The sequence below is a fragment of the Taudactylus pleione genome, unplaced genomic scaffold (assembly GCF_031769625.1).
Source record: "Taudactylus pleione unplaced genomic scaffold, aTauple2 ptg000025l, whole genome shotgun sequence".
In the NCBI taxonomy this organism is placed as follows: Eukaryota; Metazoa; Chordata; class Amphibia; order Anura; family Myobatrachidae; genus Taudactylus; species Taudactylus pleione.
Genome location: NW_028284427.1, coordinates 2,141,564 through 2,168,928, shown reverse-complemented (window position 1 = coordinate 2,168,928; position 27,365 = coordinate 2,141,564). Strand labels below are relative to the sequence as shown.

The 27,365-nt window shown below is 47.3% G+C and overlaps 1 protein-coding gene across 1 annotated transcript in view; it reads right to left on the bottom strand.

Moving 5' to 3' along the window:
• LOC148539621 (A disintegrin and metalloproteinase with thrombospondin motifs 2-like) overlaps positions 1 to 27,365 on the bottom strand; it is a 975,120-nt gene that overhangs the window by 219,959 nt on the left and 727,796 nt on the right. Inside the window, exons 16-17 of the mRNA XM_088451253.1 lie at positions 22,184 to 22,350; positions 3,260 to 3,419 (exon numbers count right to left, since the gene is read on the bottom strand). Coding sequence (XP_088307379.1) covers positions 3,260 to 3,419; positions 22,184 to 22,350 — 327 coding nt within the window. The remainder of the gene's footprint in view (positions 1 to 3,259; positions 3,420 to 22,183; positions 22,351 to 27,365) is intronic.

Genomic DNA, 27,365 nt, shown 5'->3' with positions numbered 1-27,365 from the left:
AAATCAGCGCTAGCCCCTCAGCCAACGGTACTAAATGTCAAACCCACAGAGAAACCCGCATGATGATACTTCTTCCGCAATCTACCAGGAGACTCAGGAGCTCATTCAGACCTGCTCGCTAGATGCTTTTGCTCGCTCCCAGCTTATGCAAATCTAACGCACGCCCAGCAAGGCAGGCAATCGTACTGCAAGGCATTAGCATGCCCACTATGTCTTGGCGTGCGATCACTTTCTGTTCAGATGCCCACCAGCCATTCATAAGATTCCCACTTGCACACGACATCTCCTGGAAGTGCATGAAAACATTGGTACATGAAGCACCATCGGATGTGCTCGAAGTGCTTGAGGTTGACTATACCTTGCCGCAAGCACTGCGATCACTTCAGTGTGAAATACAACCAGGTGACGTGTACAATGACGCTGCCTGTTAATTATGCATGCCTCTGAAACGGCGTGGAAACACTCAGGCACGCCTGCGTTCATACCTCCACTCCCCCATTTCTAGTGGCCTGCCCCTGTTACCACCACAAACGGCCTCTCCTGTCACTCATTCAACTGGGCTGTCTATGCTGGGTGAGCGAGCGCTTCCCGATCTTTCGCAGTGGTTCGCGCACGCGCATTGCGATACATACGCATGCACAGATTGCAAATATCGGCCAGCTACAATCGATCGCATCCTAGCGGGCGGGTCTGAATCAGCTCCTGTGGCCAATATTCAATTAGCCCCATTAAGTTGAAGAGTGCTAACTGACTGCCGGTACCTATTCAATTAGTCCGAATTAATAGGGATTTCTGTTTAGGTCTCCTGAATCCTGCACAGTAATCCCTGCTAAGTATGCAGTTAACGGGTAAAAACATCCAGTTAACGCAGAGGTCCATTACCTTTTCATGGACTCTATCAGAGCAATTCAATTATCATGCTTGTCACTCCCAAAAGTACCGGGTTTAGCCGCATAAAGCAGTTAGTCCTGGTTAGGGCGCCCAATCTATAATTTACCCATTTCTGCTCGCCACCACAGGAGGCTATGAGCAGAAATGTCGGTAACAGCAACTCTCATGCCCAAACGGAGCAACAATTGAATTGCTTCATCGGATGCACATTAGTGAAGGTGCCAAAAAAAACCAAATGAATTCCCCCCCCCCCCCCCCAAGTTAACACTCGTCAACTGCACTTGCCGTCCCTTTTTAACTCTCATTTTACACCCAAGGCGTCTTGGGTGTAAAAGGGGACTTTGAATAGCCTCAGGCGATAAAGTCTGAGGCTACCTCCCTTTTTCACCCATGATAAATTAACAACTCTAATTAAATTCCCCCCTTAGTCAGCTGTCTTTCAGGTACCTCTCACTGTCCCAGTGACTAATGATGCCCTGCACTGTGTTACTTCACACCAGGGTACTGATTTAGCCCTTAGGAGTGATAGTCGAAGCTATCTATACTTAATATATCTGCAGCATCGGTAGCCACTTTCGCATTACTTGTTCAATGCCTATGACAAATGAGTAAAAGCAGAATACTACAACAGTACTGCATATTCTCAGCAGGCTAATGCCAATTCCTGCTTCTAATTCTCTCTCTCTTTCCCTTTCCCTCTCATTATGGTAATGTGTGTGTGTATATATATATATATATATATATATATATATATACACACACACATACACACACATATTTGTACATTTATCTGTTCCACACATGTGGATCTACTATATTACTTGCTCCAAGTGATTGTGGTAGACAATTTATGTATTTGTCACATTTTGCGTTAATTGTTTTTTGTTGATATCCGGTCCCTATCATGTAATTCTCACACCTTACTACCTAAGGGTAGATTCACTCCCTCCTCTTAGTATACAGTAGGTACTACATTTTATTGGATATAATATTAAAAGTTAAGTTTTAATTCTGGAACCTGTTCATAATTATCTGTCCCCAAAAACGAAGTTGCTTTGGCTCTTTCTTTTTATGGAGTTCTACCTAATTACCGTATGAATCATCATCATTCCTCCTCCCCATAACTATCTATTTAGAAAAGCTGTCATTTTTGCGATGACAGCTTTTCAGGAAATAGATAGTTATCCCTATCTACACTAACTTACCGCAGCTGGAATCCGTGCTGCGCATGCGCTGTTACATTCACTAACCCAGCGCATGCGCAGCATTACCTACAGCTGCGGTAACCTCCGCTCTCCTGCCCCCCCCCCTCCGCTCACCTCTCCCCGTCCCCGTCTGCTATGCTGTCGTGTTCTCCCCAGCAGAACTCAGTAGTTTAGAAAAAAAAAAAAAAACGTTTTTTTTCTAAACTTTATTGTGTTCTGCTGGGGAGAACACATGACAGCATAGCAGATGAAGCCAGAGGAGAGTCCAGAGCGATGAAGGAAGACGCCAGGGGACATGCCCAGCTGAAATCAGGTAAGTATTACCTACTATACTCCACCTCACAGTGGCGTATGGTAACACCATCAAATTCCGAAAATACATAATTATCGGAATTTGATGAATAGCCTAATTTCCATATCCCCATACTCATGTATGGGGAGTGTGGAAATTAACGCAGGGGGGACTTAGCAAGGAGATATCAGTGATATCTCTTGTGGTAAGTATCTTCATGAATACTAAAATAACGTTAATTAAGGAAAATGTCCTTAAAAACGATATTTTAGTGTTGATGAATAGGCCCCTAAATCCTTGATATATAAATATGTACCCTCAGTAAAATGTCCCTGGGAGAGTATCCTGTGAGGTGCTTAGGCCTGATCAACCTATGCATATGGATATCCTCTATATCCAGTTACAGGTCTGACATCTCTGGTAGGAAATTTCTGATAAAGATTACTGCTGCTTGCTTATCATTTTTTTGTGATACATTTGCGTACCCAAAAGTGGAAATGTTTGTAGAAACCACCAGTCAGTGTTTAAGGGTCAACTTTTTAAGACCCAAGTTACTGTACATCATGGAGAAACAGAGATACCGCTATGAAGTGTGTTTGTGTATACAGCTTTACATCTTTTACTTTATTTTAACCTTTTTATTGGTGAGTCTATAAACATAATTACTGGTACATGTCCTAAGGGGATCATTGGCAGCATCTAATCAATGTACAATTGTTTCGTCCATAAGAGAAGCAATTGTTTGTTGCATTTCGTACTCTATACTTCCATGAAGTATTGCACCAATCTCCATATTTGTTTGTATTTTATATGTTTTAAGCATAGTGTAATATTGCTAAATACATTAATAATGCATAATAGTAATAATTACCTCCTCCACAAGGTTTGGTACAATGAGACCATTTCTTCAAAGCCCACTCATACTCAACTATTTCCTCTTCCAGAACATAGTTGTTACCTACATTTAAGGAATCTTCATGTATCATGTATTTATAGGACAAGGACAGTTTGGCATGTCCATGAGGAATTACCTGAAAAAGATAACAGAAAACGTATTGGAATATCAAGATGAAAGCAGAACTTTAATAAATAAAACAATGAATGCAGTATAATTATGTTGAAAGGTGCACAACTGTTAATGTGTTTAGCGGATTGGATGATTTATGAGAATTGTTCTAGTAATGTCTAGAAATGTTGTCAGCCTGCCAGCTCAGAGCGTGTTTTCCCAATAACCGTCACAGCTGTTGTGACACACCGACTGTAGCGCAGTTCAAATTAAATACTAGCAAATGAACCCAGTTTCACCCAGGGAGACCTTAGATATTTCTGGTTTTCATTTCCATTTCACCTCTCCAGTAACACATTAATCCTTCACCTATATAGTAATGCATCACTGCTATAGTAAGACATTATCCTTGCTCACCACTGTAGTAACACATTCCCCTCCCTCGCCCATGTAACACATTCGACATTCCCCTTCCTCACCTGTGTAGAAATACAACCCCTCCCTCGTAACATATTCCCCTCCCTCGCCCGTGTTGTAACACATTCCCTTCCTTGACCCCGTAGTAATACATTTGATATTTCCCTCCCTCACCTGTGTAGTAACACATTTTTCTCTCTCACCTCTGGAGTAACAAAGTGTCCCCTAATACTACACTCCATACTGTACACTTATGTGGCGGATCGGAGCGACATATCAGGTACATCGTCTAGTGTGTACCCGTTATGTCGCTGATGATGCGCACTTTCGTGTGCCGTCAGCGGTATCCTATGTCGCAGGGCCGATGGGGGATGTTGTTAGTGAGAGCCGAATGCAGCATGGCCCTCGCTATCGGTCTGTCACTGCCCGCACCGGCAAGTGCCAGGACTTGCCAATGCCGGCTACCCCGCCGTGTTCAGTCACTGCCGAGGTTGGGCTACGTACACATAGTCTAGTCTGTACCCAGCCTTATCCCCTAACACTGAATAATCCAATACTGTACCCTTATCCTCTAACCCTGCTAGCAATACTGTCTCCTTACCCCATAACCGTGCACCCAGTATTGTATCTTTACTCCCAACCCTTGCCTCACTATTCAAATAGGGGACCCACACCAACTACCAGTAATGTTTGGCAGGACTTTGGATGACAGATGGTGTTTGAATATGAACTGTGCTACAACCACAAGGAGACAGTCAGGCAGGATATTGCACAGGGGGAGGAAGCATTTTAGCCATTTTCACCCCCTTAGGAGTCGAATTTCAAAAAATCCCTTCTTAGTGGACAACTACATCATGGAAAGAGTATTCTCCCCGAGTTTCATGTTTCAAAGTCCAGGGGTTTTGGTTGGGACGTTGATGAGTCAATCAGTCAGGACATTTAATCCTGTATATGTGTATACATATGTATATATATATATATATATATATATAATTTTAGGGGTGAGCGGGTTCGGTTTTACTCAGGTTTACTCGGTTCTTATCGCCACTTTACCGCAAATTCGGATTTATTATATTGGCTATCCAAAACACATGATAGGCGATAGCCAATAAAATGCCGTTTAAAGATCCGAGTAAATCCGAGTAAAACCGAACCCGCTCACCCCATATATATATATATATATATATATATATATTACATTTCAGATGTCAATAGAAAGGAGCTGGTACTGTAAGCTTTTTCTTTCCTGTGCACTTCTCCTTACTCATAGTCTTTGGTTTGAAAATTGTTTTCTGGCTCATCAAACAATACATGCTGTCTAGCACAGGGAGCCTGTACTGTCCATCTGGTCAAAAGTTGATCCGGTTACTGGCAGAATGGGGGGCTTAAAAACAGTAATAATCCTCTAGAACTGATCTGAGTGAATTATTACTTAAACTACTGTGACACAGTTAGGTTAGGGGGTCCCTCTCCTGGGTAGAGGACTCCTTCCTTACACACACACACAGCAGCAGGGAAGCAGCACACCAGTCTGGATGCAAGTACAAGCTGGTCGGCGCCAGTCTTTATTGTACAATGTCAGAAACATAAAGAAAACATAAATATAAATCCTAGCCTTGTCGGGGCACTAACTTCACAGGTAGTTCCCTCACTACCAGAACCTGGCAGGGCCTAATGCCCTCGCCAGCAACAAAAGCACAGCACAACACTCACAGTTAGGTATCCAAGTGTCTCTGAGCAAACTCCCTGTCTGCTCTCCCAGGTGAGACAATCAGCCCTACACACACTAGGCTTATATTGGCCACACTCAGGTGGAAAACTAACAAGCCTGTTACCAGGCTAAGAGAACCAAAACCTGGAGTGGCCGTGGGTGGAGCCCTCCCTCTCCTCTCACCCACAACCCCCAGGTCCCAAACCGGCTTTTCAAAAAGCCGAAACTCAAGCCTGCTACACTGCAGACTTTCTCCTGGGGATTTTAAACACATAGGACAGGAATCTGGGACAAATGTACCCGCCACAGACCACTTTACCAGTGATCCTATCACATATCCCCCCCCTTTGTTTCGACCTGTTGGGCGGAACAACTGAAGCCCCCAAACAATGAACGCGTGACAACGCGTCTGCATTAAACAACAGGCCCCCTGGCCTGTGTTCCACTGAAAATTTAAAAGTTTGTAACACCAAGAACCATCTCGTATTACTGTCCTTACTTTCGGACATCCACTTTATGGCCAACGCCTCCTTCTCCACTGTGGCATCGGGTAGGCATCGAATTTTGAAACACTGTTCAACCTTCGGAAGTCATTGCAGAAACGCACACTCCTGTCGGGCTTTGGAATCAACACAATGGGACTTGACCATTCACTATGTGATACTTCAATAACCCCTAACTCTAGCATATTTTTAATTTCTTTCGACACCGATGCTCTTGGTGCTTCTGGTAACCTATAGGGCTTTAGATAACTTTAACCCCTGGGTCAGTGATGATGTCATGTTTAATGACCGAGGTTTTCCCAGGTACGTCAGAGAACAGCACCCTATTTCTGACCAGAAACTCCTTGACCTCTCGTTGTTGAATTGCCGACAGGGTTTTTGCCACTGTCACTTCGGGAACTAAGGGCCCTGGATTTACTGGTGCAAAGCTGCGTAACCGAGCATTGCGGTTGTATACCCTCTGCCGTGCCTGTTGAGCCGGTTCCAGGTGCTCTCTTACTATCGGCACCTCTATAATAGGCACTGGAACTAGTGGACCCTTAAAATGTGGTCTGGGAGCATGATACTGACACTCAGGGCAGGATGCGCAGAAGTCAGACACCTCTTTATGAAGCCTGGGCCAGAAAAACCTCTGCATTATTCGCTCAGTGGTTTTCTCTACCCCTAGATGGCCTGCCGTTATATGACCATGGGCCAGATCCAACACTGTTCTTCTGTAGGCTTTGGGAACTATTAGTTGTTCCACAATATCTTCCCCCTTCTTAGTCACCTGATATAACAAATCCTGACACATTACCATGTGGGGATAGGACAAAGGACTATCAGGGTCTACGGGTTTACCATCAACTACTTTTACATTCTCCCTGGCTTTTACCAAAGTAGGGTCATTCAACTGCTCCACGGCAAAGACGTCTCTTCTGACCACTAAATCAGGCAGACGATCCACTGGCCCAACAACACTTCCCACCTTAATGGGAGGCACATCAGTTGGCGGGCCACCGTCACGCTCCGCATTCTCTAGTTCGCCAACCATAGTAGGAAAAGGGAATAACTCTGACAGAAGAAACTCCCTCCTCCACTATATCGACAACCTTCTCAAGTGGACCGGGGTTGTTCACTTCTGGAACAAAACGGCTTTCCCACAATTTCCAGAAGTGAGCAAAGTCTCTCCCCAATATTGCATCGTACATCAGACCAAGCACCAAACCCACAGAAACTATAGCAGAGCCACATGGTGTCTCGATGTTCACCTCGACAGTAACATAATATCGATTATCCCCATGTATGCAGGTCACATCAACAGTTTTCCCCTTATGCCTCAAGAGGTTCACCAGCTCAGCTTTTATAAGTGTCACCAAGCTACCAGAGTCTAACAGTGCCTCTACTCGGTTGCCATCTACAGTGAGTATACACATGTGCTTATCAGTCTCAGCCTGCCGGTCAGCCGTACAGGCTGTCTGTGCAAAGAAAGACCCCCTGCGGTAGGCATGAGCAGTATCACATTGCATAGGTTCAGTTGTAAGTGAACAATTAGCGGAAATATGGCCGAAGTCACCACACCGGAAACACTGAATCATATTAATGTCTAGTCATTTACGGGGCAAGAACCTTCCTGGCCTGGCAGGCCTGTCTCCAGGTTCTACACCCTCAGTCTTAGGTTCATCCCACCGCCCAGCACCCTTCTCCCCTGGAACAGTCTTACCAGTGTCTGTGGGAGTTCGCCGGTGCGCCATCGGGGCTCGGTGGGGCATACTCCTCAGCTCCTCAGCCGCCACGTACCTCTCCACTAGCTCGACCAACTGGTCCGCGGTCTTAGGGTCTGCATGGCTCACCCACTTGCGCAGAGTCGCGGGTAATGATCGCAGGTACCGGTCCATCACGACCCTTTCCACGATCTGTGGTCCCGTCAGCATCTCGGGCTGTAGCCATTTTGAGGACAGATGGACGAGGTCATGCATCTGTGAACGTGGAGACTTGTCCATATGGAACTTACAGCGGTGGACCCGTTGGGCACGAACAAAGGTGGTGACTCCCAAGCGAGTTAGGATCTCCTGTTTTAGTTTTTTATAGTCCTTGGCATCAGCCAGGCATAAGTCGAAATAGGCCTTTTGTGGCTCCCCAGACAAAAAAGGTGCCACAAGACTTGCCCACTGCTCCTGGGGCCAACTCTACCTTTCGGCCGTTCTTTCAAATGCGGCGAGATAGGCCTCCACATCATCGCCCAACGTCATCTTTTGGAGGAAGTGACTGGCTCGTACGGAGTGAGTGGTGGTGGGAGGACCCGTATTAACATCTCTGGGCCTGGCGACCAGGTGCTGTACCACCTCTTTTATGGCCTGGCTGTTTTCCGCGATGGCGACCTGTTGTTGCCTCTGGGCTGTCTCCAAGGCCAACAGTTGCACCCTGGTGGATTCCTGCTGTGCCCTTGGTAGATTCCTGCTGAAGTTTGTTCGTCTCCTGCTGAGCTGCTGTAGCTTGGAGCAAGGCCTTAATAATGTCCTCCATTTTGTCCTGGGGTGTAGGTTGGAAGCTGAACCTTGCCTCTCTGAGCATTGGCTGACGCCTACTCTATGGGGACTCCAAGGACACAGCGTTATTTCCACACTCACCAATTGGGTGTCTGTCTCTTTAATTTTTAAACAGAAAGTTTTCCTCTCGCTGCAACTTCAGTGTGTGTGGATGCCCGCATCTCCACCATATTGTGACACAGTTAGGTTAGGGGGTCCCTCTCCTGGGGTAGAGGACTCATTCCTTACACACACACACAGCAGCAGGGAAGCAGCACACCAGTCTGGATGCAAGTACAAGCTGGTCGGCACCAGTCTTTATTGTACAATGTCAGAAACATAAAGAAAACATAAATATAAATCCTAGCCTTGTCGGGGCACTAACTTCACAGGTAGTTCCCTCACTACCAGAACCTGGCAGGGCCTAATGCCCTCGCCAGCAACAAAAGCACAGCACAACACTCACAGTTAGGTATCCAAGTGTCTCTGAGCAAACTCCCTGTCTGCTCTCCCAGGTGAGACAATCAGCCCTACACACACTAGGCTTATATTGGCCACACTCAGGTGGAAAACTAACAAGCCTGTTACCAGGCTAAGAGAACCAAAACCTGGAGTGGCCGTGGGTGGAGCCCTCCCTCTCCTCTCACCCACAACCCCCAGGTCCCAAACCGGCTTTTCAAAAAGCCGAAACTCAAGCCTGCTACACTGCAGACTTTCTCCTGGGGATTTTAAACACATAGGACAGGAATCTGGGACAAATGTACCCGCCACAGACCACTTTACCAGTGATCCTATCACATATCCCCCCCCTTTGTTTCGACCTGTTGGGCGGAACAACTGAAGCCCCCAAACAATGAACGCGTGACAACGCGTCTGCATTAAACAACAGGCCCCCTGGCCTGTGTTCCACTGAAAATTTAAAAGTTTGTAACACCAAGAACCATCTCGTATTACTGTCCTTACTTTCGGACATCCACTTTATGGCCAACGCCTCCTTCTCCACTGTGACATTGGGTAGGCATCGAATTTTGAAACACTGTTCAACCTTCGGAAGTCATTGCAGAAACGCACACTCCCGTCGGGCTTTGGAATCAACACAATGGGACTTGACCATTCACTATGTGATACTTCAATAACCCCTAACTCAAGCATATTTTTAATTTCTTTCGACACCGATGCTCTTGGTGCTTCTGGTAACCTATAGGGCTTTAGATAACTTTAACCCCTGGGTCAGTGATGATGTCATGTTTAATGACCGAGGTTTTCCCAGGTACGTCAGAGAACAGCACCCTATTTCTGACCAGAAACTCCTTGACCTCTCGTTGTTGAATTGCCGACAGGGTTTTTGCCACTGTCACTTCGGGAACTAAGGGCCCTGGATTTACTGGTGCAAAGCTGCGTAACCAAGCATTGCGGTTGTATACCCTCTGCCGTGCCTGTTGAGCCGGTTCCAGGTGCTCTCTTACTATCGGCACCTCTATAATAGGCACTGGAACTAGTGGACCCTTAAAATGTGGTCTGGGAGCATGATACTGACACTCAGGGCAGGATGCGCAGAAGTCAGACACCTCTTTATGAAGCCTGGGCCAGAAAAACCTCTGCATTATTCGCTCAGTGGTTTTCTCTACCCCTAGATGGCCTGCCGTTATATGACCATGGGCCAGATCCAACACTGTTCTTCTGTAGGCTTTGGGAACTATTAGTTGTTCCACAATATCTTCCCCCTTCTTAGTCACCTGATATAACAAATCCTGACACATTACCATGTGGGGATAGGACAAAGGACTATCAGGGTCTACGGGTTTACCATCAACTACTTTTACATTCTCCCTGGCTTTTACCAAAGTAGGGTCATTCAACTGCTCCACGGCAAAGACGTCTCTTCTGACCACTAAATCAGGCAGACGATCCACTGGCCCAACAACACTTCCCACCTTAATGGGAGGCACATCAGTTGGCGGGCCACCGTCACGCTCCGCATTCTCTAGTTCGCCAACCATAGTAGGAAAAGGGAATAACTCTGACAGAAGAAACTCCCTCCTCCACTATATCGACAACCTTCTCAAGTGGACCGGGGTTGTTCACTTCTGGAACAAAACGGCTTTCCCACAATTTCCAGAAGTGAGCAAAGTCTCTCCCCAATATTGCATCGTACATCAGACCAGGCACCATAACCCACAGAAACTATAGCAGAGCCACATGGTGTCTCGATGTTCACCTCGGCAGTAACATAATATCGATTATCCCCATGTATGCAGGTCACATCAACAGTTTTCCCCTTATGCCTCAAGAGGTTCACCAGCTCAGCTTTTATAAGTGTCACCAAGCTACCAGAGTCTAACAGTGCCTCTACTCGGTTGCCATCTACAGTGAGTATACACATGTGCTTATCAGTCTCAGCCTGCCGGTCAGCCGTACAGGCTGTCTGTGCAAAGAAAGACCCCCTGCGGTAGGCATGAGCAGTATCACATTGCATAGGTTCAGTTGTAAGTGAACAATTAGCGGAAATATGGCCGAAGTCACCACACCGGAAACACTGAATCATATTAATGTCTAGTCATTTACGGGGCAAGAACCTTCCTGGCCTGGCAGGCCTGTCTCCAGGTTCTACACCCTCAGTCTTAGGTTCATCCCACCGCCCAGCACCCTTCTCCCCTGGAACAGTCTTACCAGTGTCTGTGGGAGTTCGCCGGTGCGCCATCGGGGCTCGGTGGGGCATACTCCTCAGCTCCTCAGCCGCCACGTACCTCTCCACTAGCTCGACCAACTGGTCCACGGTCTTAGGGTCTGCATGGCTCACCCACTTGCGCAGAGTCGCGGGTAATGATCGCAGGTACCGGTCCATCACGACCCTTTCCACGATCTGTGGTCCCGTCAGCATCTCGGGCTGTAGCCATTTTGAGGACAGATGGACGAGGTCATGCATCTGTGAACGTGGAGACTTGTCCATATGGAACTTACAGCGGTGGACCCGTTGGGCACGAACAAAGGTGGTGACTCCCAAGCGAGTTAGGATCTCCTGTTTTAGTTTTTTATAGTCCTTGGCATCAGCCAGGCATAAGTCGAAATAGGCCTTTTGTGGCTCCCCAGACAAAAAAGGTGCCACAAGACTTGCCCACTGCTCCTGGGGCCAACTCTACCTTTCGGCCGTTCTTTCAAATGCGGCGAGATAGGCCTCCACATCATCGCCCGACGTCATCTTTTGGAGGAAGTGACTGGCTCGTACGGAGTGAGTGGTGGTGGGAGGACCCGTATTAACATCTCTGGGCCTGGCGACCAGGTGCTGTACCACCTCTTTTATGGCCTGGCTGTTTTCCGCGATGGTGACCTGTTGTTGCCTCTGGGCTGTCTCCAAGGCCAACAGTTGCACCCTGGTGGATTCCTGCTGTGCCCAGGTAGATTCCTGCTGAAGTTTGTTCGTCTCCTGCTGAGCTGCTGTAGCTTGGAGCAAGGCCTTAATAATGTCCTCCATTTTGTCCTGGGGTGTAGGTTGGAAGCTGAACCTTGCCTCTCTGAGCATTGGCTGACGCCTCCTCTATGGGGACTCCAAGGACACAGCGTTATTTCCACACTCACCAATTGGGTGTCTGTCTCTTTAATTTTTAAACAGAAAGTTTTCCTCTCGCTGCAACTTCAGTGTGTGTGGATGCCCGCATCTCCACCATATTGTGACACAGTTAGGTTAGGGGGTCCCTCTCCTGGGGTAGAGGACTCATTCCTTACACACACACACACACAGCAGCAGGGAAGCAGCACACCAGTCTGGATGCAAGTACAAGCTGGTCGGCACCAGTCTTTATTGTACAATGTCAGAAACATAAAGAAAACATAAATATAAATCCTAGCCTTGTCGGGGCACTAACTTCACAGGTAGTTCCCTCACTACCAGAACCTGGCAGGGCCTAATGCCCTCGCCAGCAACAAAAGCACAGCACAACACTCACAGTTAGGTATCCAAGTGTCTCTGAGCAAACTCCCTGTCTGCTCTCCCAGGTGAGACAATCAGCCCTACACACACTAGGCTTATATTGGCCACACTCAGGTGGAAAACTAACAAGCCTGTTACCAGGCTAAGAGAACCAAAACCTGGAGTGGCCGTGGGTGGAGCCCTCCCTCACCTCTCACCCACAACCCCCAGGTCCCAAACCGGCTTTTCAAAAAGCCGAAACTCAAGCCTGCTACACTGCAGACTTTCTCCTGGGGATTTTAAACACATAGGACAGGAATCTGGGACAAATGTACCCGCCACAGACCACTTTACCAGTGATCCTATCACATATCCCCCCCCTTTGTTTCGACCTGTTGGGCGGAACAACTGAAGCCCCCAAACAATGAACGCGTGACAACGCGTCTGCATTAAACAACAGGCCCCCTGGCCTGTGTTCCACTGAAAATTTAAAAGTTTGTAACACCAAGAACCATCTCGTATTACTGTCCTTACTTTCGGACATCCACTTTATGGCCAACGCCTCCTTCTCCACTGTGGCATTGGGTAGGCATCGAATTTTGAAACACTGTTCAACCTTCGGAAGTCATTGCAGAAACGCACACTCCCGTCGGGCTTTGGAATCAACACAATGGGACTTGACCATTCACTATGTGATACTTCAATAACCCCTAACTCTAGCATATTTTTAATTTCTTTCGACACCGATGCTCTTGGTGCTTCTGGTAACCTATAGGGCTTTAGATAACTTTAACCCCTGGGTCAGTGATGATGTCATGTTTAATGACCGAGGTTTTCCCAGGTACGTCAGAGAACAGCACCCTATTTCTGACCAGAAACTCCTTGACCTCTCGTTGTTGAATTGCCGACAGGGTTTTTGCCACTGTCACTTCGGGAACTAAGGGCCCTGGATTTACTGGTGCAAAGCTGCGTAACCGAGCATTGCGGTTGTATACCCTCTGCCGTGCCTGTTGAGCCGGTTCCAGGTGCTCTCTTACTATCGGCACCTCTATAATAGGCACTGGAACTAGTGGACCCTTAAAATGTGGTCTGGGAGCATGATACTGACACTCAGGGCAGGATGCGCAGAAGTCAGACACCTCTTTATGAAGCCTGGGCCAGAAAAACCTCTGCATTATTCGCTCAGTGGTTTTCTCTACCCCTAGATGGCCTGCCGTTATATGACCATGGGCCAGATCCAACACTGTTCTTCTGTAGGCTTTGGGAACTATTAGTTGTTCCACAATATCTTCCCCCTTCTTAGTCACCTGATATAACAAATCCTGACACATTACCATGTGGGGATAGGACAAAGGACTATCAGGGTCTACGGGTTTACCATCAACTACTTTTACATTCTCCCTGGCTTTTACCAAAGTAGGGTCATTCAACTGCTCCACGGCAAAGACGTCTCTTCTGACCACTAAATCAGGCAGACGATCCACTGGCCCAACAACACTTCCCACCTTAATGGGAGGCACATCAGTTGGCGGGCCACCGTCACGCTCCGCATTCTCTAGTTCGCCAACCATAGTAGGAAAAGGGAATAACTCTGACAGAAGAAACTCCCTCCTCCACTATATCGACAACCTTCTCAAGTGGACCAGGGTTGTTCACTTCTGGAACAAAACGGCTTTCCCACAATTTCCAGAAGTGAGCAAAGTCTCTCCCCAATATTGCATCGTACATCAGACCAGGCACCATAACCCACAGAAACTATAGCAGAGCCACATGGTGTCTCGATGTTCACCTCGGCAGTAACATAATATCGATTATCCCCATGTATGCAGGTCACATCAACAGTTTTCCCCTTATGCCTCAAGAGGTTCACCAGCTCAGCTTTTATAAGTGTCACCAAGCTACCAGAGTCTAACAGTGCCTCTACTCGGTTGCCATCTACAGTGAGTATACACATGTGCTTATCAGTCTCAGCCTGCCGGTCAGCCGTACAGGCTGTCTGTGCAAAGAAAGACCCCCTGCGGTAGGCATGAGCAGTATCACATTGCATAGGTTCAGTTGTAAGTGAACAATTAGCGGAAATATGGCCGAAGTCACCACACCGGAAACACTGAATCATATTAATGTCTAGTCATTTACGGGGCAAGAACCTTCCTGGCCTGGCAGGCCTGTCTCCAGGTTCTACACCCTCAGTCTTAGGTTCATCCCACCGCCCAGCACCCTTCTCCCCTGGAACAGTCTTACCAGTGTCTGTGGGAGTTCGCCGGTGCGCCATCGGGGCTCGGTGGGGCATACTCCTCAGCTCCTCAGCCGCCACGTACCTCTCCACTAGCTCGACCAACTGGTCCGCGGTCTTAGGGTCTGCATGGCTCACCCACTTGCGCAGAGTCGCGGGTAATGATCGCAGGTACCGGTCCATCACGACCCTTTCCACGATCTGTGGTCCCGTCAGCATCTCGGGCTGTAGCCATTTTGAGGACAGATGGACGAGGTCATGCATCTGTGAACGTGGAGACTTGTCCATATGGAACTTACAGCGGTGGACCCGTTGGGCACGAACAAAGGTGGTGACTCCCAAGCGAGTTAGGATCTCCTGTTTTAGTTTTTTATAGTCCTTGGCATCAGCCAGGCATAAGTCGAAATAGGCCTTTTGTGGCTCCCCAGACAAAAAAGGTGCCACAAGACTTGCCCACTGCTCCTGGGGCCAACTCTACCTTTCGGCCGTTCTTTCAAATGCGGCGAGATAGGCCTCCACATCATCGCCCGACGTCATCTTTTGGAGGAAGTGACTGGCTCGTACGGAGTGAGTGGTGGTGGGAGGACCCGTATTAACATCTCTGGGCCTGGCGACCAGGTGCTGTACCACCTCTTTTATGGCCTGGCTGTTTTCCGCGATGGCGACCTGTTGTTGCCTCTGGGCTGTCTCCAAGGCCAACAGTTGCACCCTGGTGGATTCCTGCTGTGCCCAGGTAGATTCCTGCTGAAGTTTGTTCGTCTCCTGCTGAGCTGCTGTAGCTTGGAGCAAGGCCTTAATAATGTCCTCCATTTTGTCCTGGGGTGTAGGTTGGAAGCTGAACCTTGCCTCTCTGAGCATTGGCTGACGCCTCCTCTATGGGGACTCCAAGGACACAGCGTTATTTCCACACTCCCCAATTGGGTGTCTGTCTCTTTAATTTTTAAACGGAAAGTTTTCCTCTCGCTGCAACTTCAGTGTGTGTGGATGCCCGCATCTCCACCATATTGTGACACAGTTAGGTTAGGGGGTCCCTCTCCTGGGGTAGAGGACTCATTCCTTACACACACACACAGCAGCAGGGAAGCAGCACACCAGTCTGGATGCAAGTACAAGCTGGTCGGCACCAGTCTTTATTGTACAATGTCAGAAACATAAAGAAAACATAAATATAAATCCTAGCCTTGTCGGGGCACTAACTTCACAGGTAGTTCCCTCACTACCAGAACCTGGCAGGGCCTAATGCCCTCGCCAGCAACAAAAGCACAGCACAACACTCACAGTTAGGTATCCAAGTGTCTCTGAGCAAACTCCCTGTCTGCTCTCCCAGGTGAGACAATCAGCCCTACACACACTAGGCTTATATTGGCCACACTCAGGTGGAAAACTAACAAGCCTGTTACCAGGCTAAGAGAACCAAAACCTGGAGTGGCCGTGGGTGGAGCCCTCCCTCACCTCTCACCCACAACCCCCAGGTCCCAAACCGGCTTTTCAAAAAGCCGAAACTCAAGCCTGCTACACTGCAGACTTTCTCCTGGGGATTTTAAACACATAGGACAGGAATCTGGGACAAATGTACCCGCCACAGACCACTTTACCAGTGATCCTATCACATATCCCCCCCCTTTGTTTCGACCTGTTGGGCGGAACAACTGAAGCCCCCAAACAATGAACGCGTGACAACGCGTCTGCATTAAACAACAGGCCCCCTGGCCTGTGTTCCACTGAAAATTTAAAAGTTTGTAACACCAAGAACCATCTCATATTACTGTCCTTACTTTCGGACATCCACTTTATGGCCAACGCCTCCTTCTCCACTGTGGCATTGGGTAGGCATCGAATTTTGAAACACTGTTCAACCTTCGGAAGTCATTGCAGAAACGCACACTCCCGTCGGGCTTTGGAATCAACACAATGGGACTTGACCATTCACTATGTGATACTTCAATAACCCCTAACTCTAGCATATTTTTAATTTCTTTCGACACCGATGCTCTTGGTGCTTCTGGTAACCTATAGGGCTTTAGATAACTTTAACCCCTGGGTCAGTGATGATGTCATGTTTAATGACCGAGGTTTTCCCAGGTACGTCAGAGAACAGCACCCTATTTCTGACCAGAAACTCCTTGACCTCTCGTTGTTGAATTGCCGACAGGGTTTTTGCCACTGTCACTTCGGGAACTAAGGGCCCTGGATTTACTGGTGCAAAGCTGCGTAACCGAGCATTGCGGTTGTATACCCTCTGCCGTGCCTGTTGAGCCGGTTCCAGGTGCTCTCTTACTATCGGCACCTCTATAATAGGCACTGGAACTAGTGGACCCTTAAAATGTGGTCTGGGAGCATGATACTGACACTCAGGGCAGGATGCGCAGAAGTCAGACACCTCTTTATGAAGCCTGGGCCAGAAAAACCTCTGCATTATTCGCTCAGTGGTTTTCTCTACCCCTAGATGGCCTGCCGTTATATGACCATGGGCCAGATCCAACACTGTTCTTCTGTAGGCTTTGGGAACTATTAGTTGTTCCACAATATCTTCCCCCTTCTTAGTCACCTGATATAACAAATCCTGACACATTACCATGTGGGGATAGGACAAAGGACTATCAGGGTCTACGGGTTTACCATCAACTACTTTTACATTCTCCCTGGCTTTTACCAAAGTAGGGTCATTCAACTGCTCCACGGCAAAGACGTCTCTTCTGACCACTAAATCAGGCAGACGATCCACTGGCCCAACAACACTTCCCACCTTAATGGGAGGCACATCAGTTGGCGGGCCACCGTCACGCTCCGCATTCTCTAGTTCGCCAACCATAGTAGGAAAAGGGAATAACTCTGACAGAAGAAACTCCCTCCTCCACTATATCGACAACCTTCTCAAGTGGACCGGGGTTGTTCACTTCTGGAACAAAACGGCTTTCCCACAATTTCCAGAAGTGAGCAAAGTCTCTCCCCAATATTGCATCGTACATCAGACCAGGCACCAAACCCACAGAAACTATAGCAGAGCCACATGGTGTCTCGATGTTCACCTCGGCAGTAACATAATATCGATTATCCCCATGTATGCAGGTCACATCAACAGTTTTCCCCTTATGCCTCAAGAGGTTCACCAGCTCAGCTTTTATAAGTGTCACCAACCTACCAGAGTCTAACAGTGCCTCTACTCGGTTGCCACCTACAGTGAGTATACACATGTGCTTATCAGTCTCAGCCTGCCGGTCAGCCGTACAGGCTGTCTGTGCAAAGAAAGACCCCCTGCGGTAGGCATGAGCAGTATCACATTGCATAGGTTCAGTTGTAAGTGAACAATTAGCGGAAATATGGCCGAAGTCACCACACCGGAAACACTGAATCATATTAATGTCTAGTCATTTACGGGGCAAGAACCTTCCTGGCCTGGCAGGCCTGTCTCCAGGTTCTACACCCTCAGTCTTAGGTTCATCCCACCGCCCAGCACCCTTCTCCCCTGGAACAGTCTTACCAGTGTCTGTGGGAGTTCGCCGGTGCGCCATCGGGGCTCGGTGGGGCATACTCCTCAGCTCCTCAGCCGCCACGTACCTCTCCACTAGCTCGACCAACTGGTCCGCGGTCTTAGGGTCTGCATGGCACACCCACTTGCGCAGAGTCGCGGGTAATGATCGCAGGTACCGGTCCATCACGACCCTTTCCACGATCTGTGGTCCCGTCAGCATCTCGGGCTGTAGCCATTTTGAGGACAGATGGACGAGGTCATGCATCTGTGAACGTGGAGACTTGTCCATATGGAACTTACAGCGGTGGACCCGTTGGGCACGAACAAAGGTGGTGACTCCCAAGCGAGTTAGGATCTCCTGTTTTAGTTTTTTATAGTCCTTGGCATCAGCCAGGCATAAGTCGAAATAGGCCTTTTGTGGCTCCCCAGACAAAAAAGGTGCCACAAGACTTGCCCACTGCTCCTGGGGCCAACTCTACCTTTCGGCCGTTCTTTCAAATGCGGCAAGATAGGCCTCCACATCATCGCCCAACGTCATCTTTTGGAGGAAGTGACTGGCTCGTACGGAGTGAGTGGTGGTGGGAGGACCCGTATTAACATCTCTGGGCCTGGCGACCAGGTGCTGTACCACCTCTTTTATGGCCTTGCTGTTTTCCGCGATGGCGACCTGTTGTTGCTTCTGGGCTGTCTCCAAGGCCAACAGTTGCACCCTGGTGGATTCCTGCTGTGCCCAGGTAGATTCCTGCTGAAGTTTGTTCGTCTCCTGCTGAGCTGCTGTAGCTTGGAGCAAGGCCTTAATAATGTCCTCCATTTTGTCCTGGGGTGTAGGTTGGAAGCTGAACCTTGCCTCTCTGAGCATTGGCTGACGCCTCCTCTATGGGGACTCCAAGGACACAGCGTTATTTCCACACTCACCAATTGGGTGTCTGTCTCTTTAATCTTTAAACGGAAAGTTTTCCTCTCGCTGCAACTTCAGTGTGTGTGGATGCCCGCATCTCCACCATATTGTGACACAGTTAGGTTAGGGGGTCCCTCTCCTGGGGTAGAGGACTCATTCCTTACACACACACACAGCAGCAGGGAAGCAGCACACCAGTCTGGATGCAAGTACAAGCTGGTCGGCGCCAGTCTTTATTGTACAATGTCAGAAACATAAAGAAAACATAAATATAAATCCTAGCCTTGTCGGGGCACTAACTTCACAGGTAGTTCCCTCACTACCAGAACCTGGCAGGGCCTAATGCCCTCGCCAGCAACAAAAGCACAGCACAACACTCACAGTTAGGTATCCAAGTGTCTCTGAGCAAACTCCCTGTCTGCTCTCCCAGGTGAGACAATCAGCCCTACACATACTAGGCTTATATTGGCCACACTCAGGTGGAAAACTAACAAGCCTGTTACCAGGCTAAGAGAACCAAAACCTGGAGTGGCCGTGGGTGGAGCCCTCCCTCTCCTCTCACCCACAACCCCCAGGTCCCAAACCGGCTTTTCAAAAAGCCGAAACTCAAGCCTGCTACACTGCAGACTTTCTCCTGGGGATTTTAAACACATAGGACAGGAATCTGGGACAAATGTACCTGCCACAGACCACTTTACCAGTGATCCTATCACACTACAAATTAAGTACACAAGATATATCATATATACCATGTTACGGATTCAGTATGGCCGGCGGTTCAAATCCCAACAGCGGCATCCCGGCAGCAGTGAATATCCCGATCGTCCCAAGGTAAGTATTTCCTAGCCTATTCTACCCCCTAACCCTCCCTTAGGGGTGCCTAACCCTATCCTCCCCACCAAGTGCCTAACCCTAATCTCTCCTCTAAGTGCCTAAAACTAACCCCCCCTTCCCCGCCGCCTAAACCCTAACCTCCCCCCGGGGGTGTATCAAATCTTTAAGCGAGAGAAAGTGGAAAAGTTACCTATAGCAACCAATCAGCTTCTAACTGCTATTTTATAGACTGTGCCTATATAGTGTGTACCCATGCGCCACATGTAGCAATTGCCCAGTACTTTGTGAGTGCCCATCACCCATTGGCCTATATGTAATAGGCTGCGGCTTTGAAACATTAGCAAGTCCCGTGCAAGACTGCCCCATGTTTTAAAGTAGCAATCTTCTAGTACGCAAAATTAAGTTGATTTTGCCTATTAAAATACTACTTCTTTAAAACATCGGGCAGCTTCGTGCGGGACTCGCTGATGTCTCAAAGCCGCAGCCTATTACATTTACCTCATGGTCTGGAGGTTGAATCCTCTGCAGTGTGAGCAGAAATATGCATATTTTAATACAGAGAATGATGAACACTTACATGATGTGCCTTACATTCTCTGTTGTTTTATAACATTTGTATTGTAAGAGTGTAGACCAGGGGTTCGCAACCGCGGTCCTCAAGGTACACTAACAGTCCAGGTTTTAAGGATAGCCATACTTGAGCATGTGTCTTAATTAGTACCTTAGTTATTTTGATTTAACAAATCAATGCTCAAGCATTGATATCACTAAAACCTGGACTGTTAGTATGACTTGAGGACTGTGGTTGGGAAACACTGGTACAGGCTTGCCTACCCTCCCGATTTGGCCGGGAGCCTCCCGATTTTCGGGTGCCGCTCCCGGCCCCCCGGAAAGGTAGGCAAGCCTCCCGGAAGCCTCCGACCCTCCCGTCCTCCCCCTTGAAAAGACTAGAAACACCCGCAGTGGGGGAGCCGGTGACGCGATTCGCGCTGACTCGCGTCATCGCGGCCCCGCCCCCTGCTTCACAATGCCGAAACTAACGGCATTGTGAAGAGGGACGGAGCCACGATGACGCGATCGTGTGGCCCCGCCCCTGGCTCCGCCTCCAATGTGCCACCAATTGGCTGACCCGCCCCGGCTCCGCCCCCAATGACCGCCCCCCCCCCGCTGTTAGCCGACAATCAGCTCCCTCCCGGAAGGCTGGAGCTGATTGTCGGCAAGTATGCACTGGTATAGACTAAGAAGCAGGAGGAGTCAGGTATAGAAATGAGAGGAGTCTTTCATTATTGCTAAAACCCCCTCCTAAAAGAAAAATCTAGATCTGCACCTGGGTTGGCAGTCAGAGGCTGAGCCATTCAGAGGCCTGGCCAAGCAGCTCTGCTCGATGGGATGGATGTAATGAAGGCACATCATGACATCACATCGTGCATACTGGGTAAGCCTGGGAGCTGCTTAAGAAGCCAAGAGCAGGACCCAGACGCCATCGTTGCTCAAACTTTAAGGGCCAATTTTTAGTCCCAGTGTTGCCCTGGCTCTATCCTATTCCTTATATAAATCATAAGTAATTTAAGAAGTAAAGATGATACACTACAAAGCCGGATTACCATATACTACAGTACTCTACTATTAAAAAATTTATTTTTAATATACTACTTCAATTAAAAACAATAATGTAGTTGAAAAATATAAATAATAAATGTACATTCTGTAATATTTTCTCTCTGCATGACAGTGTGGTACTGAATGTATAAAATGTAAAATCTGTTTATTCTAAAAAAAATTGCACTTGATTAAGCATACATATACTGTAGTGTGGACAAAGACAAACAGTTATATATTGTGCCACATACTATAGGTTGTTTCTGCAGACGAGGCAAAGTGATTCAGCTTCACACATATATATCAAATTAATAAGTGTAACCAAATGCGAGTAAGATGTATTTTCGGGCAAAAAAGATGCTCGGTCAAGCTGAGTTGCATGGTATCAGATGCACCAAGAAGGGCTGTTTGGTACGACTGCAACAATAGTGCATGAGTGAGGACACATCATTATCTACAGATCTGTCCTCACTCGTCTTTGCTGCAGTCGCACCAAACAGCGAGTCTGTTTTTGCGTCTTCTTTTGCCGAAAGTGCATATAAGTTGCAATACAATGTTTAGGACTGTCCTGACAAAATTAGGACAGTTTTGAGGTATGCTATAGCAGACACATTATGATAGTTTAAAACTTTAAAAACACTTTCACTGTAATTTTTATGATAAAGAAGTAAGTCTAGAAAATACATACAGTAGTAATGATAAACTTACAAGAATGACAATTGAATTACGCAAAGGGCCCATGGTCTGAATTGTTTCGCGGTTGTCATCATTTCGATATTCCCATTCAATACCCATTTTCACAAATACTTTTGGATCCTGTAAACTCTCATTTTCATCATTTAATATAAACCTTCCCGTTGCCTGATTTCGGATAGCTAGACACAAAAACATAAGATATTATAAGGGTATGTTGTTTACAAGTTTACTAAATGGATGTTCGTAAAAGCTATGAATGCAGACACAACTCACTGAGATTTCATACTATACTAAAACTCTATCATGCTGATAATCATATGTTAATACATCGCCACTATAAAATAACAAACGCATCCATATGTAACCTACAACTTTTACAACTTTTTTTCATAATCATACAATTAATAATAAAAAAAATTAGTCCAAAAAGGTGACATGGCCCTGGCTACGCAAAAAGAGGGAAGCTTTGCTGGATCAGACATCAGTCACCTGTTGGGGTGTCTAAAAAGTTATCAAATGTGATGAAGTACTGTACAAGACCAGCACCTTCTTCAAAATTGCAGCCTCTCCAGCCAACATGATACCTCTCTACTCAACATTCTCTTATCAGGTACACTTATACCCCATTTCCACCTAAATTCCGGGTCTGACCCGGAGTTGGAACAGTTACTATCCGAATCAGACCCGGAATTTTGCCGGCGCCGACTCGGGATATTCCTGAGTCGGCGCCGCTCACACCGGAGTCGGGTCTGCATAGACGCGGCTTTTCCAGAGTGAAAGTGGCCGCCACTGAAACCGGACCAATCAGCCGGCTAGCAGCGCACTCCAGGTCATCGTGACCCAGTGTGCGCTGTACTCACAGCAGGGTTTCACGGGCTACGCCCGGGTTAACCCTTCAAGAACCCAAGTTTTAGCGCCGGTGTAAAAGGGGTATTAGCGAGTTTTATAATTCACGAGTGATAAAACTCATTGCATATGATAAATGGTGCTCCAGCCAATCGGCTTCCAACTGTAATTTTTTTAAACACATGACAGTTGGTTGCCGACTGGCTGAAGCACCATTATCATAAGCAACGGGTTTTATCACTCGTTGTGAATGATAAAACTTATTAATAAATAAGGCCCTAATGGGGGCTGTTTATTAACGAGTTTTATCATAAGCAACGAGTGATAAAACTTGTTGCGTATGATAATGGTGCTCCAGCCAATCAGCTTCTAACTGTCATCTGTTTGAAAAATTACAGTTGGGAGCTGATTAGTTTGAGCAACATTTATCATACTCAACGAGTTTGATAAATTTTCCTCTCAATATTAAAATCTCTAGAGGAGGATTTGAGGCATATTTGGCAAACAACGATTACTACAAAGTCAAAAGTTCAAACTGTTACCCACATATGTATATATAACATAGTACAAATATGTAAAGTGGGGCTGCTATAGAATTGCTTACAATTTAGAAATGTGCTACATAAGTTAATATTGCAGATGAGCTATACAGTAGTTGAATAGGCATAATAGCACAGTCCCTGCTATCTTCCCATGATCACTAGACTTTTATCTTCTTCACATATTTAATACCCTCTCCAAATAACGAAAGTTTGGTTTATACAGCCTTGGTCATATTGCACTGTGCTAAATTTGAATTTTATTGATATCGAACAACTTTCTATAATACACCATATACAATACTCTTTCTTGCGTGTGAATGAAAGTGTGAGTGCCATGCACTATGAACTGCTGGGAAGACGATACAGGTCACAACATCACACAGACATTCTCTGGAGGCTGAGAAGAAGATGGACTTACCTGTCCAGGCCCACAAGTGTACCAGAACTTTGCACTCTGGGCCTGATTCAGACCCGGACGCTATTTGCATTCGCTCGCTGGCTAAAAGGGGCCGGCTATTTAAATCATGTGCTCGCACTGCGTCGCGTAAAGCCGCCCACTAAGTAATAGCGAGCGGCCGTACTATGCGCTCGCACCTGTATAAAGACGCCCCTTTGCCACTCGCAACAGACGTCATCTCCGGCAGTTGTAAGACTGATCGGGAACATCGAGAGCCATCGGAGCTGCTCGCAGCGCTTGTGGTAGCCTTTTCCCACCACAACATTGTGAGCAGTTCAGGCTAAAATACAACACAGTCACGTGTGTAATGACGCTACTTTGCTAATTATGCACACCCATTAAACACCGTTCTGACGGTCAAGCACGTCTGCGTTCGCACATCCACACCCCCGTTTTCAAGCACCTTCCCCTGTTACCACCCACAAACGGCACTATCTGTCACTCAAAATAGCATCCCGACTGCGGGCTATGGGCGAGCACTTTCCCATCCGCAATGACTGGTATGCGCACACGCATTGCGACTCATGCACATGCGCAGATTGTGAAAAATCGTTCAATGCGAGCGCAGCATAGCGTCCGGGTCTGAATCAGGCCCTCTGTTCAGACTACTTTCCTGCTTAACCATTTACCTGCCATGGTCACATCAACCTATCTCAACTTGCGGTTCCACCCCCAGTCTACCCTTTCTCTCGCAGCCATAGCTGCAAAAAGAGAATATTCTGCAGACCTGAACTCGTTTACTGTAGCTACACTAAATTATAGAAACTCCGTTTTTAGATATATATTTTTGACATAAGAGAAAAATGAGACAACTTTTGAAGGGGATTTTGGAAAAATATAAAATAATTAATCACTGAAGCCCTTTTGTGCCCAATTGTACCAAACCTTGAACTCTGATTTAATTACTCTTATATTATTTCTCTGTGTACTAAAGTGCATTCCTTCTGTGCATCCTACCTGTCCGAGCATACTACTTGTCTATGCATGATGTCACTCCAATATTAAACATACTCTACAGCATTGGTAGGCAACATTTTCTCTTTGGGTATCAGATATTCAACATTACAAGCCAAAGAAGTTTTCAGGGTGAAAACACAATTAGAATAGTAATAGATGGTACTATAAAGGTCAGTGGTTTCCCGGTACTTCCTTTTTTGAAGATAGCTTGCTCAGGTTACTAAAGGTTGATTATTTGTAGTCCAGAGATAAAGACTTGTCTCAGAATGTTGTACTGTTATTCGACTGTGAGCAACTGTGACTGCAGCAGGGTTGACTCAGGCCCAGACTTTGCTGGGCATGCAGGTCATGTTTGCATTCTCTGGTTTGGAGAAGTTCTAGCATGCCAAAGAGAGGAAAGGAGAATGACTTACCCTGTACTTAAAACATCCTTGAGTGCCACTTTAAGGCACATCTCTACAGGAGTACAGGTGAACTGATTAGTGTAAGTGCCAGAGTAGCCATGAACACAGTAACAGGTGTGCAGCATAATCCTTTCCCTGTCTGTACTATAGAAAACTCCAGCAGCACCAGCTTACAGTCTTGGCCGTTTCCTGTCTGCATTGAAGACATAGGTTCTGTTGCATGTAGCTGCCTTCAGCTTCTTTCTCCTGTTCTGTGTGAATAGAGATGTGCGCAGACCCCAGTGTTTTGGTTCTAATTTATCATTGTGTTTTGGTTTTGGGTTTGCCAAAACCATCCTTAAGTGTTTAGGTTTTAGATCTGGATTAATTTTAAAATTGATAAAAACAGCTAAAATCATGTAATATAGGCCTATTTTTGTTCCTACAGTAATAATAACTCCAATAACAGTAATTTCCAGTCATTCCCAGCTCACAATATTGTTTTCACCAATATTGGCCAAAGGCTGCAGCGAGCTGACTGTGCCACTGCTCTGTTACTTAGTTTAGCCAAACACATAGTAGTTTAAAATAATATAGCATATCTAGGAAACATAGTGGGACTGCAATTACAGACAAGATGGCAGTTTAATATAAAACTGTACGATGCTTCCTTAATTCGAGGGGTGTGGCTTGGTAGCTATTTCGAGCAGACATGTGACACTAGGGCTTCTGGCTAACATCTAGCTATATATAGCCCACTTTGCTCATTGCCATCTGTGCCCAGCGATCCATAAAGGTTTCCTGTCTGTGTCCAGCATCTGGAAAACCACCGAAAGTTGTGTTCCCAGAGCTGGGAGAGGCCCCCTGCCTCCCTCTGCAGGTTGTGGCCTACCACCCTCCCAAAAGCTGCGGTGCGTGGGTCATATTGAGACACCAGAGAACGCTACATGTGAATCCTGTCAGATCTCCTACTGAGGAGCTGAGAGCCCAGATTGTGGAAGGAATCGGAGACGAGGGGCCTGGATGTATATGCTCCTCATCCACAAGTATTGGATGTCGGCGAGACTTGACCAAAGTTGCGGAGTATAACCTGCTGGGAGGTGTTCACCAGTGACCCCTCCAAGCGGGATATGTGTTTAAGCTGCACCCACCAAGCAAGTCGCGGCCCTTTGGTTAGGTATCTGATACAGGTGGGAAATGGAGGGAGATCACACCGATGAGGCCCAGGAGAGTGTACTTCTGAAAGAAGCACTAGAGAGGATTCTGTACTTGGATATTGTAATGAGCAAGCGGGCAAGGTAAAGATGCACTACTGGCACAGGAGCGTGCCACTGTAGTTGTGCTCGGATGTTGTACTGAGTAGGGGGGCAAGGTATCAGACGCACCGCTGGCACACTGTGGTTGTACTCAGAGGATGTACAGAGTACGTGGGCAAGGTATCCAGATGCACAGCTGGCACAGGAGAGTAACTAGTAACTGACTTGAGAGAGCAGAATAACAAGGGAACCAGGAACAAAGTGATGGCAAGCAAACACTAGTAGAAACAACATTGTACAGGCACCTTCCTTTTGTCCAGAGCCCAGTAATATACCCCAAGGTAGCAGTCCTTTGGAGGACAGCGTCAACTGACAACAACCATGCTACCATTGGACGAAGGGTACGTGAGGTGATGAAGAGTGTCATGGCTGCGCCCATGATGGCAACCTTGGTAACCAAGTTAAGGAGCAGCACATGGATATCCAAGTGCACTCAGCACATCACTCGCCACCGCACCTGACTTCCCAACCACACAAGAAGTCGGGGGACGTCGGCGCTGTGGTAACAGCCGATCCTAGCCTGAAATCTGACAAATCCCCTGCAGCCGCTAGGTACCTACAGAAGCCCGCACACCTACCTTCCTAGAGATCCAGTCCCTGCTCTAAGCCCAGAGGCTGTCCGTGTCCGCTGGTGGGAGGCGCCAGCCATCTTGGATTCCCCTGCTCAGTGTGGCTGCGGTAAGGGAGGCGGAG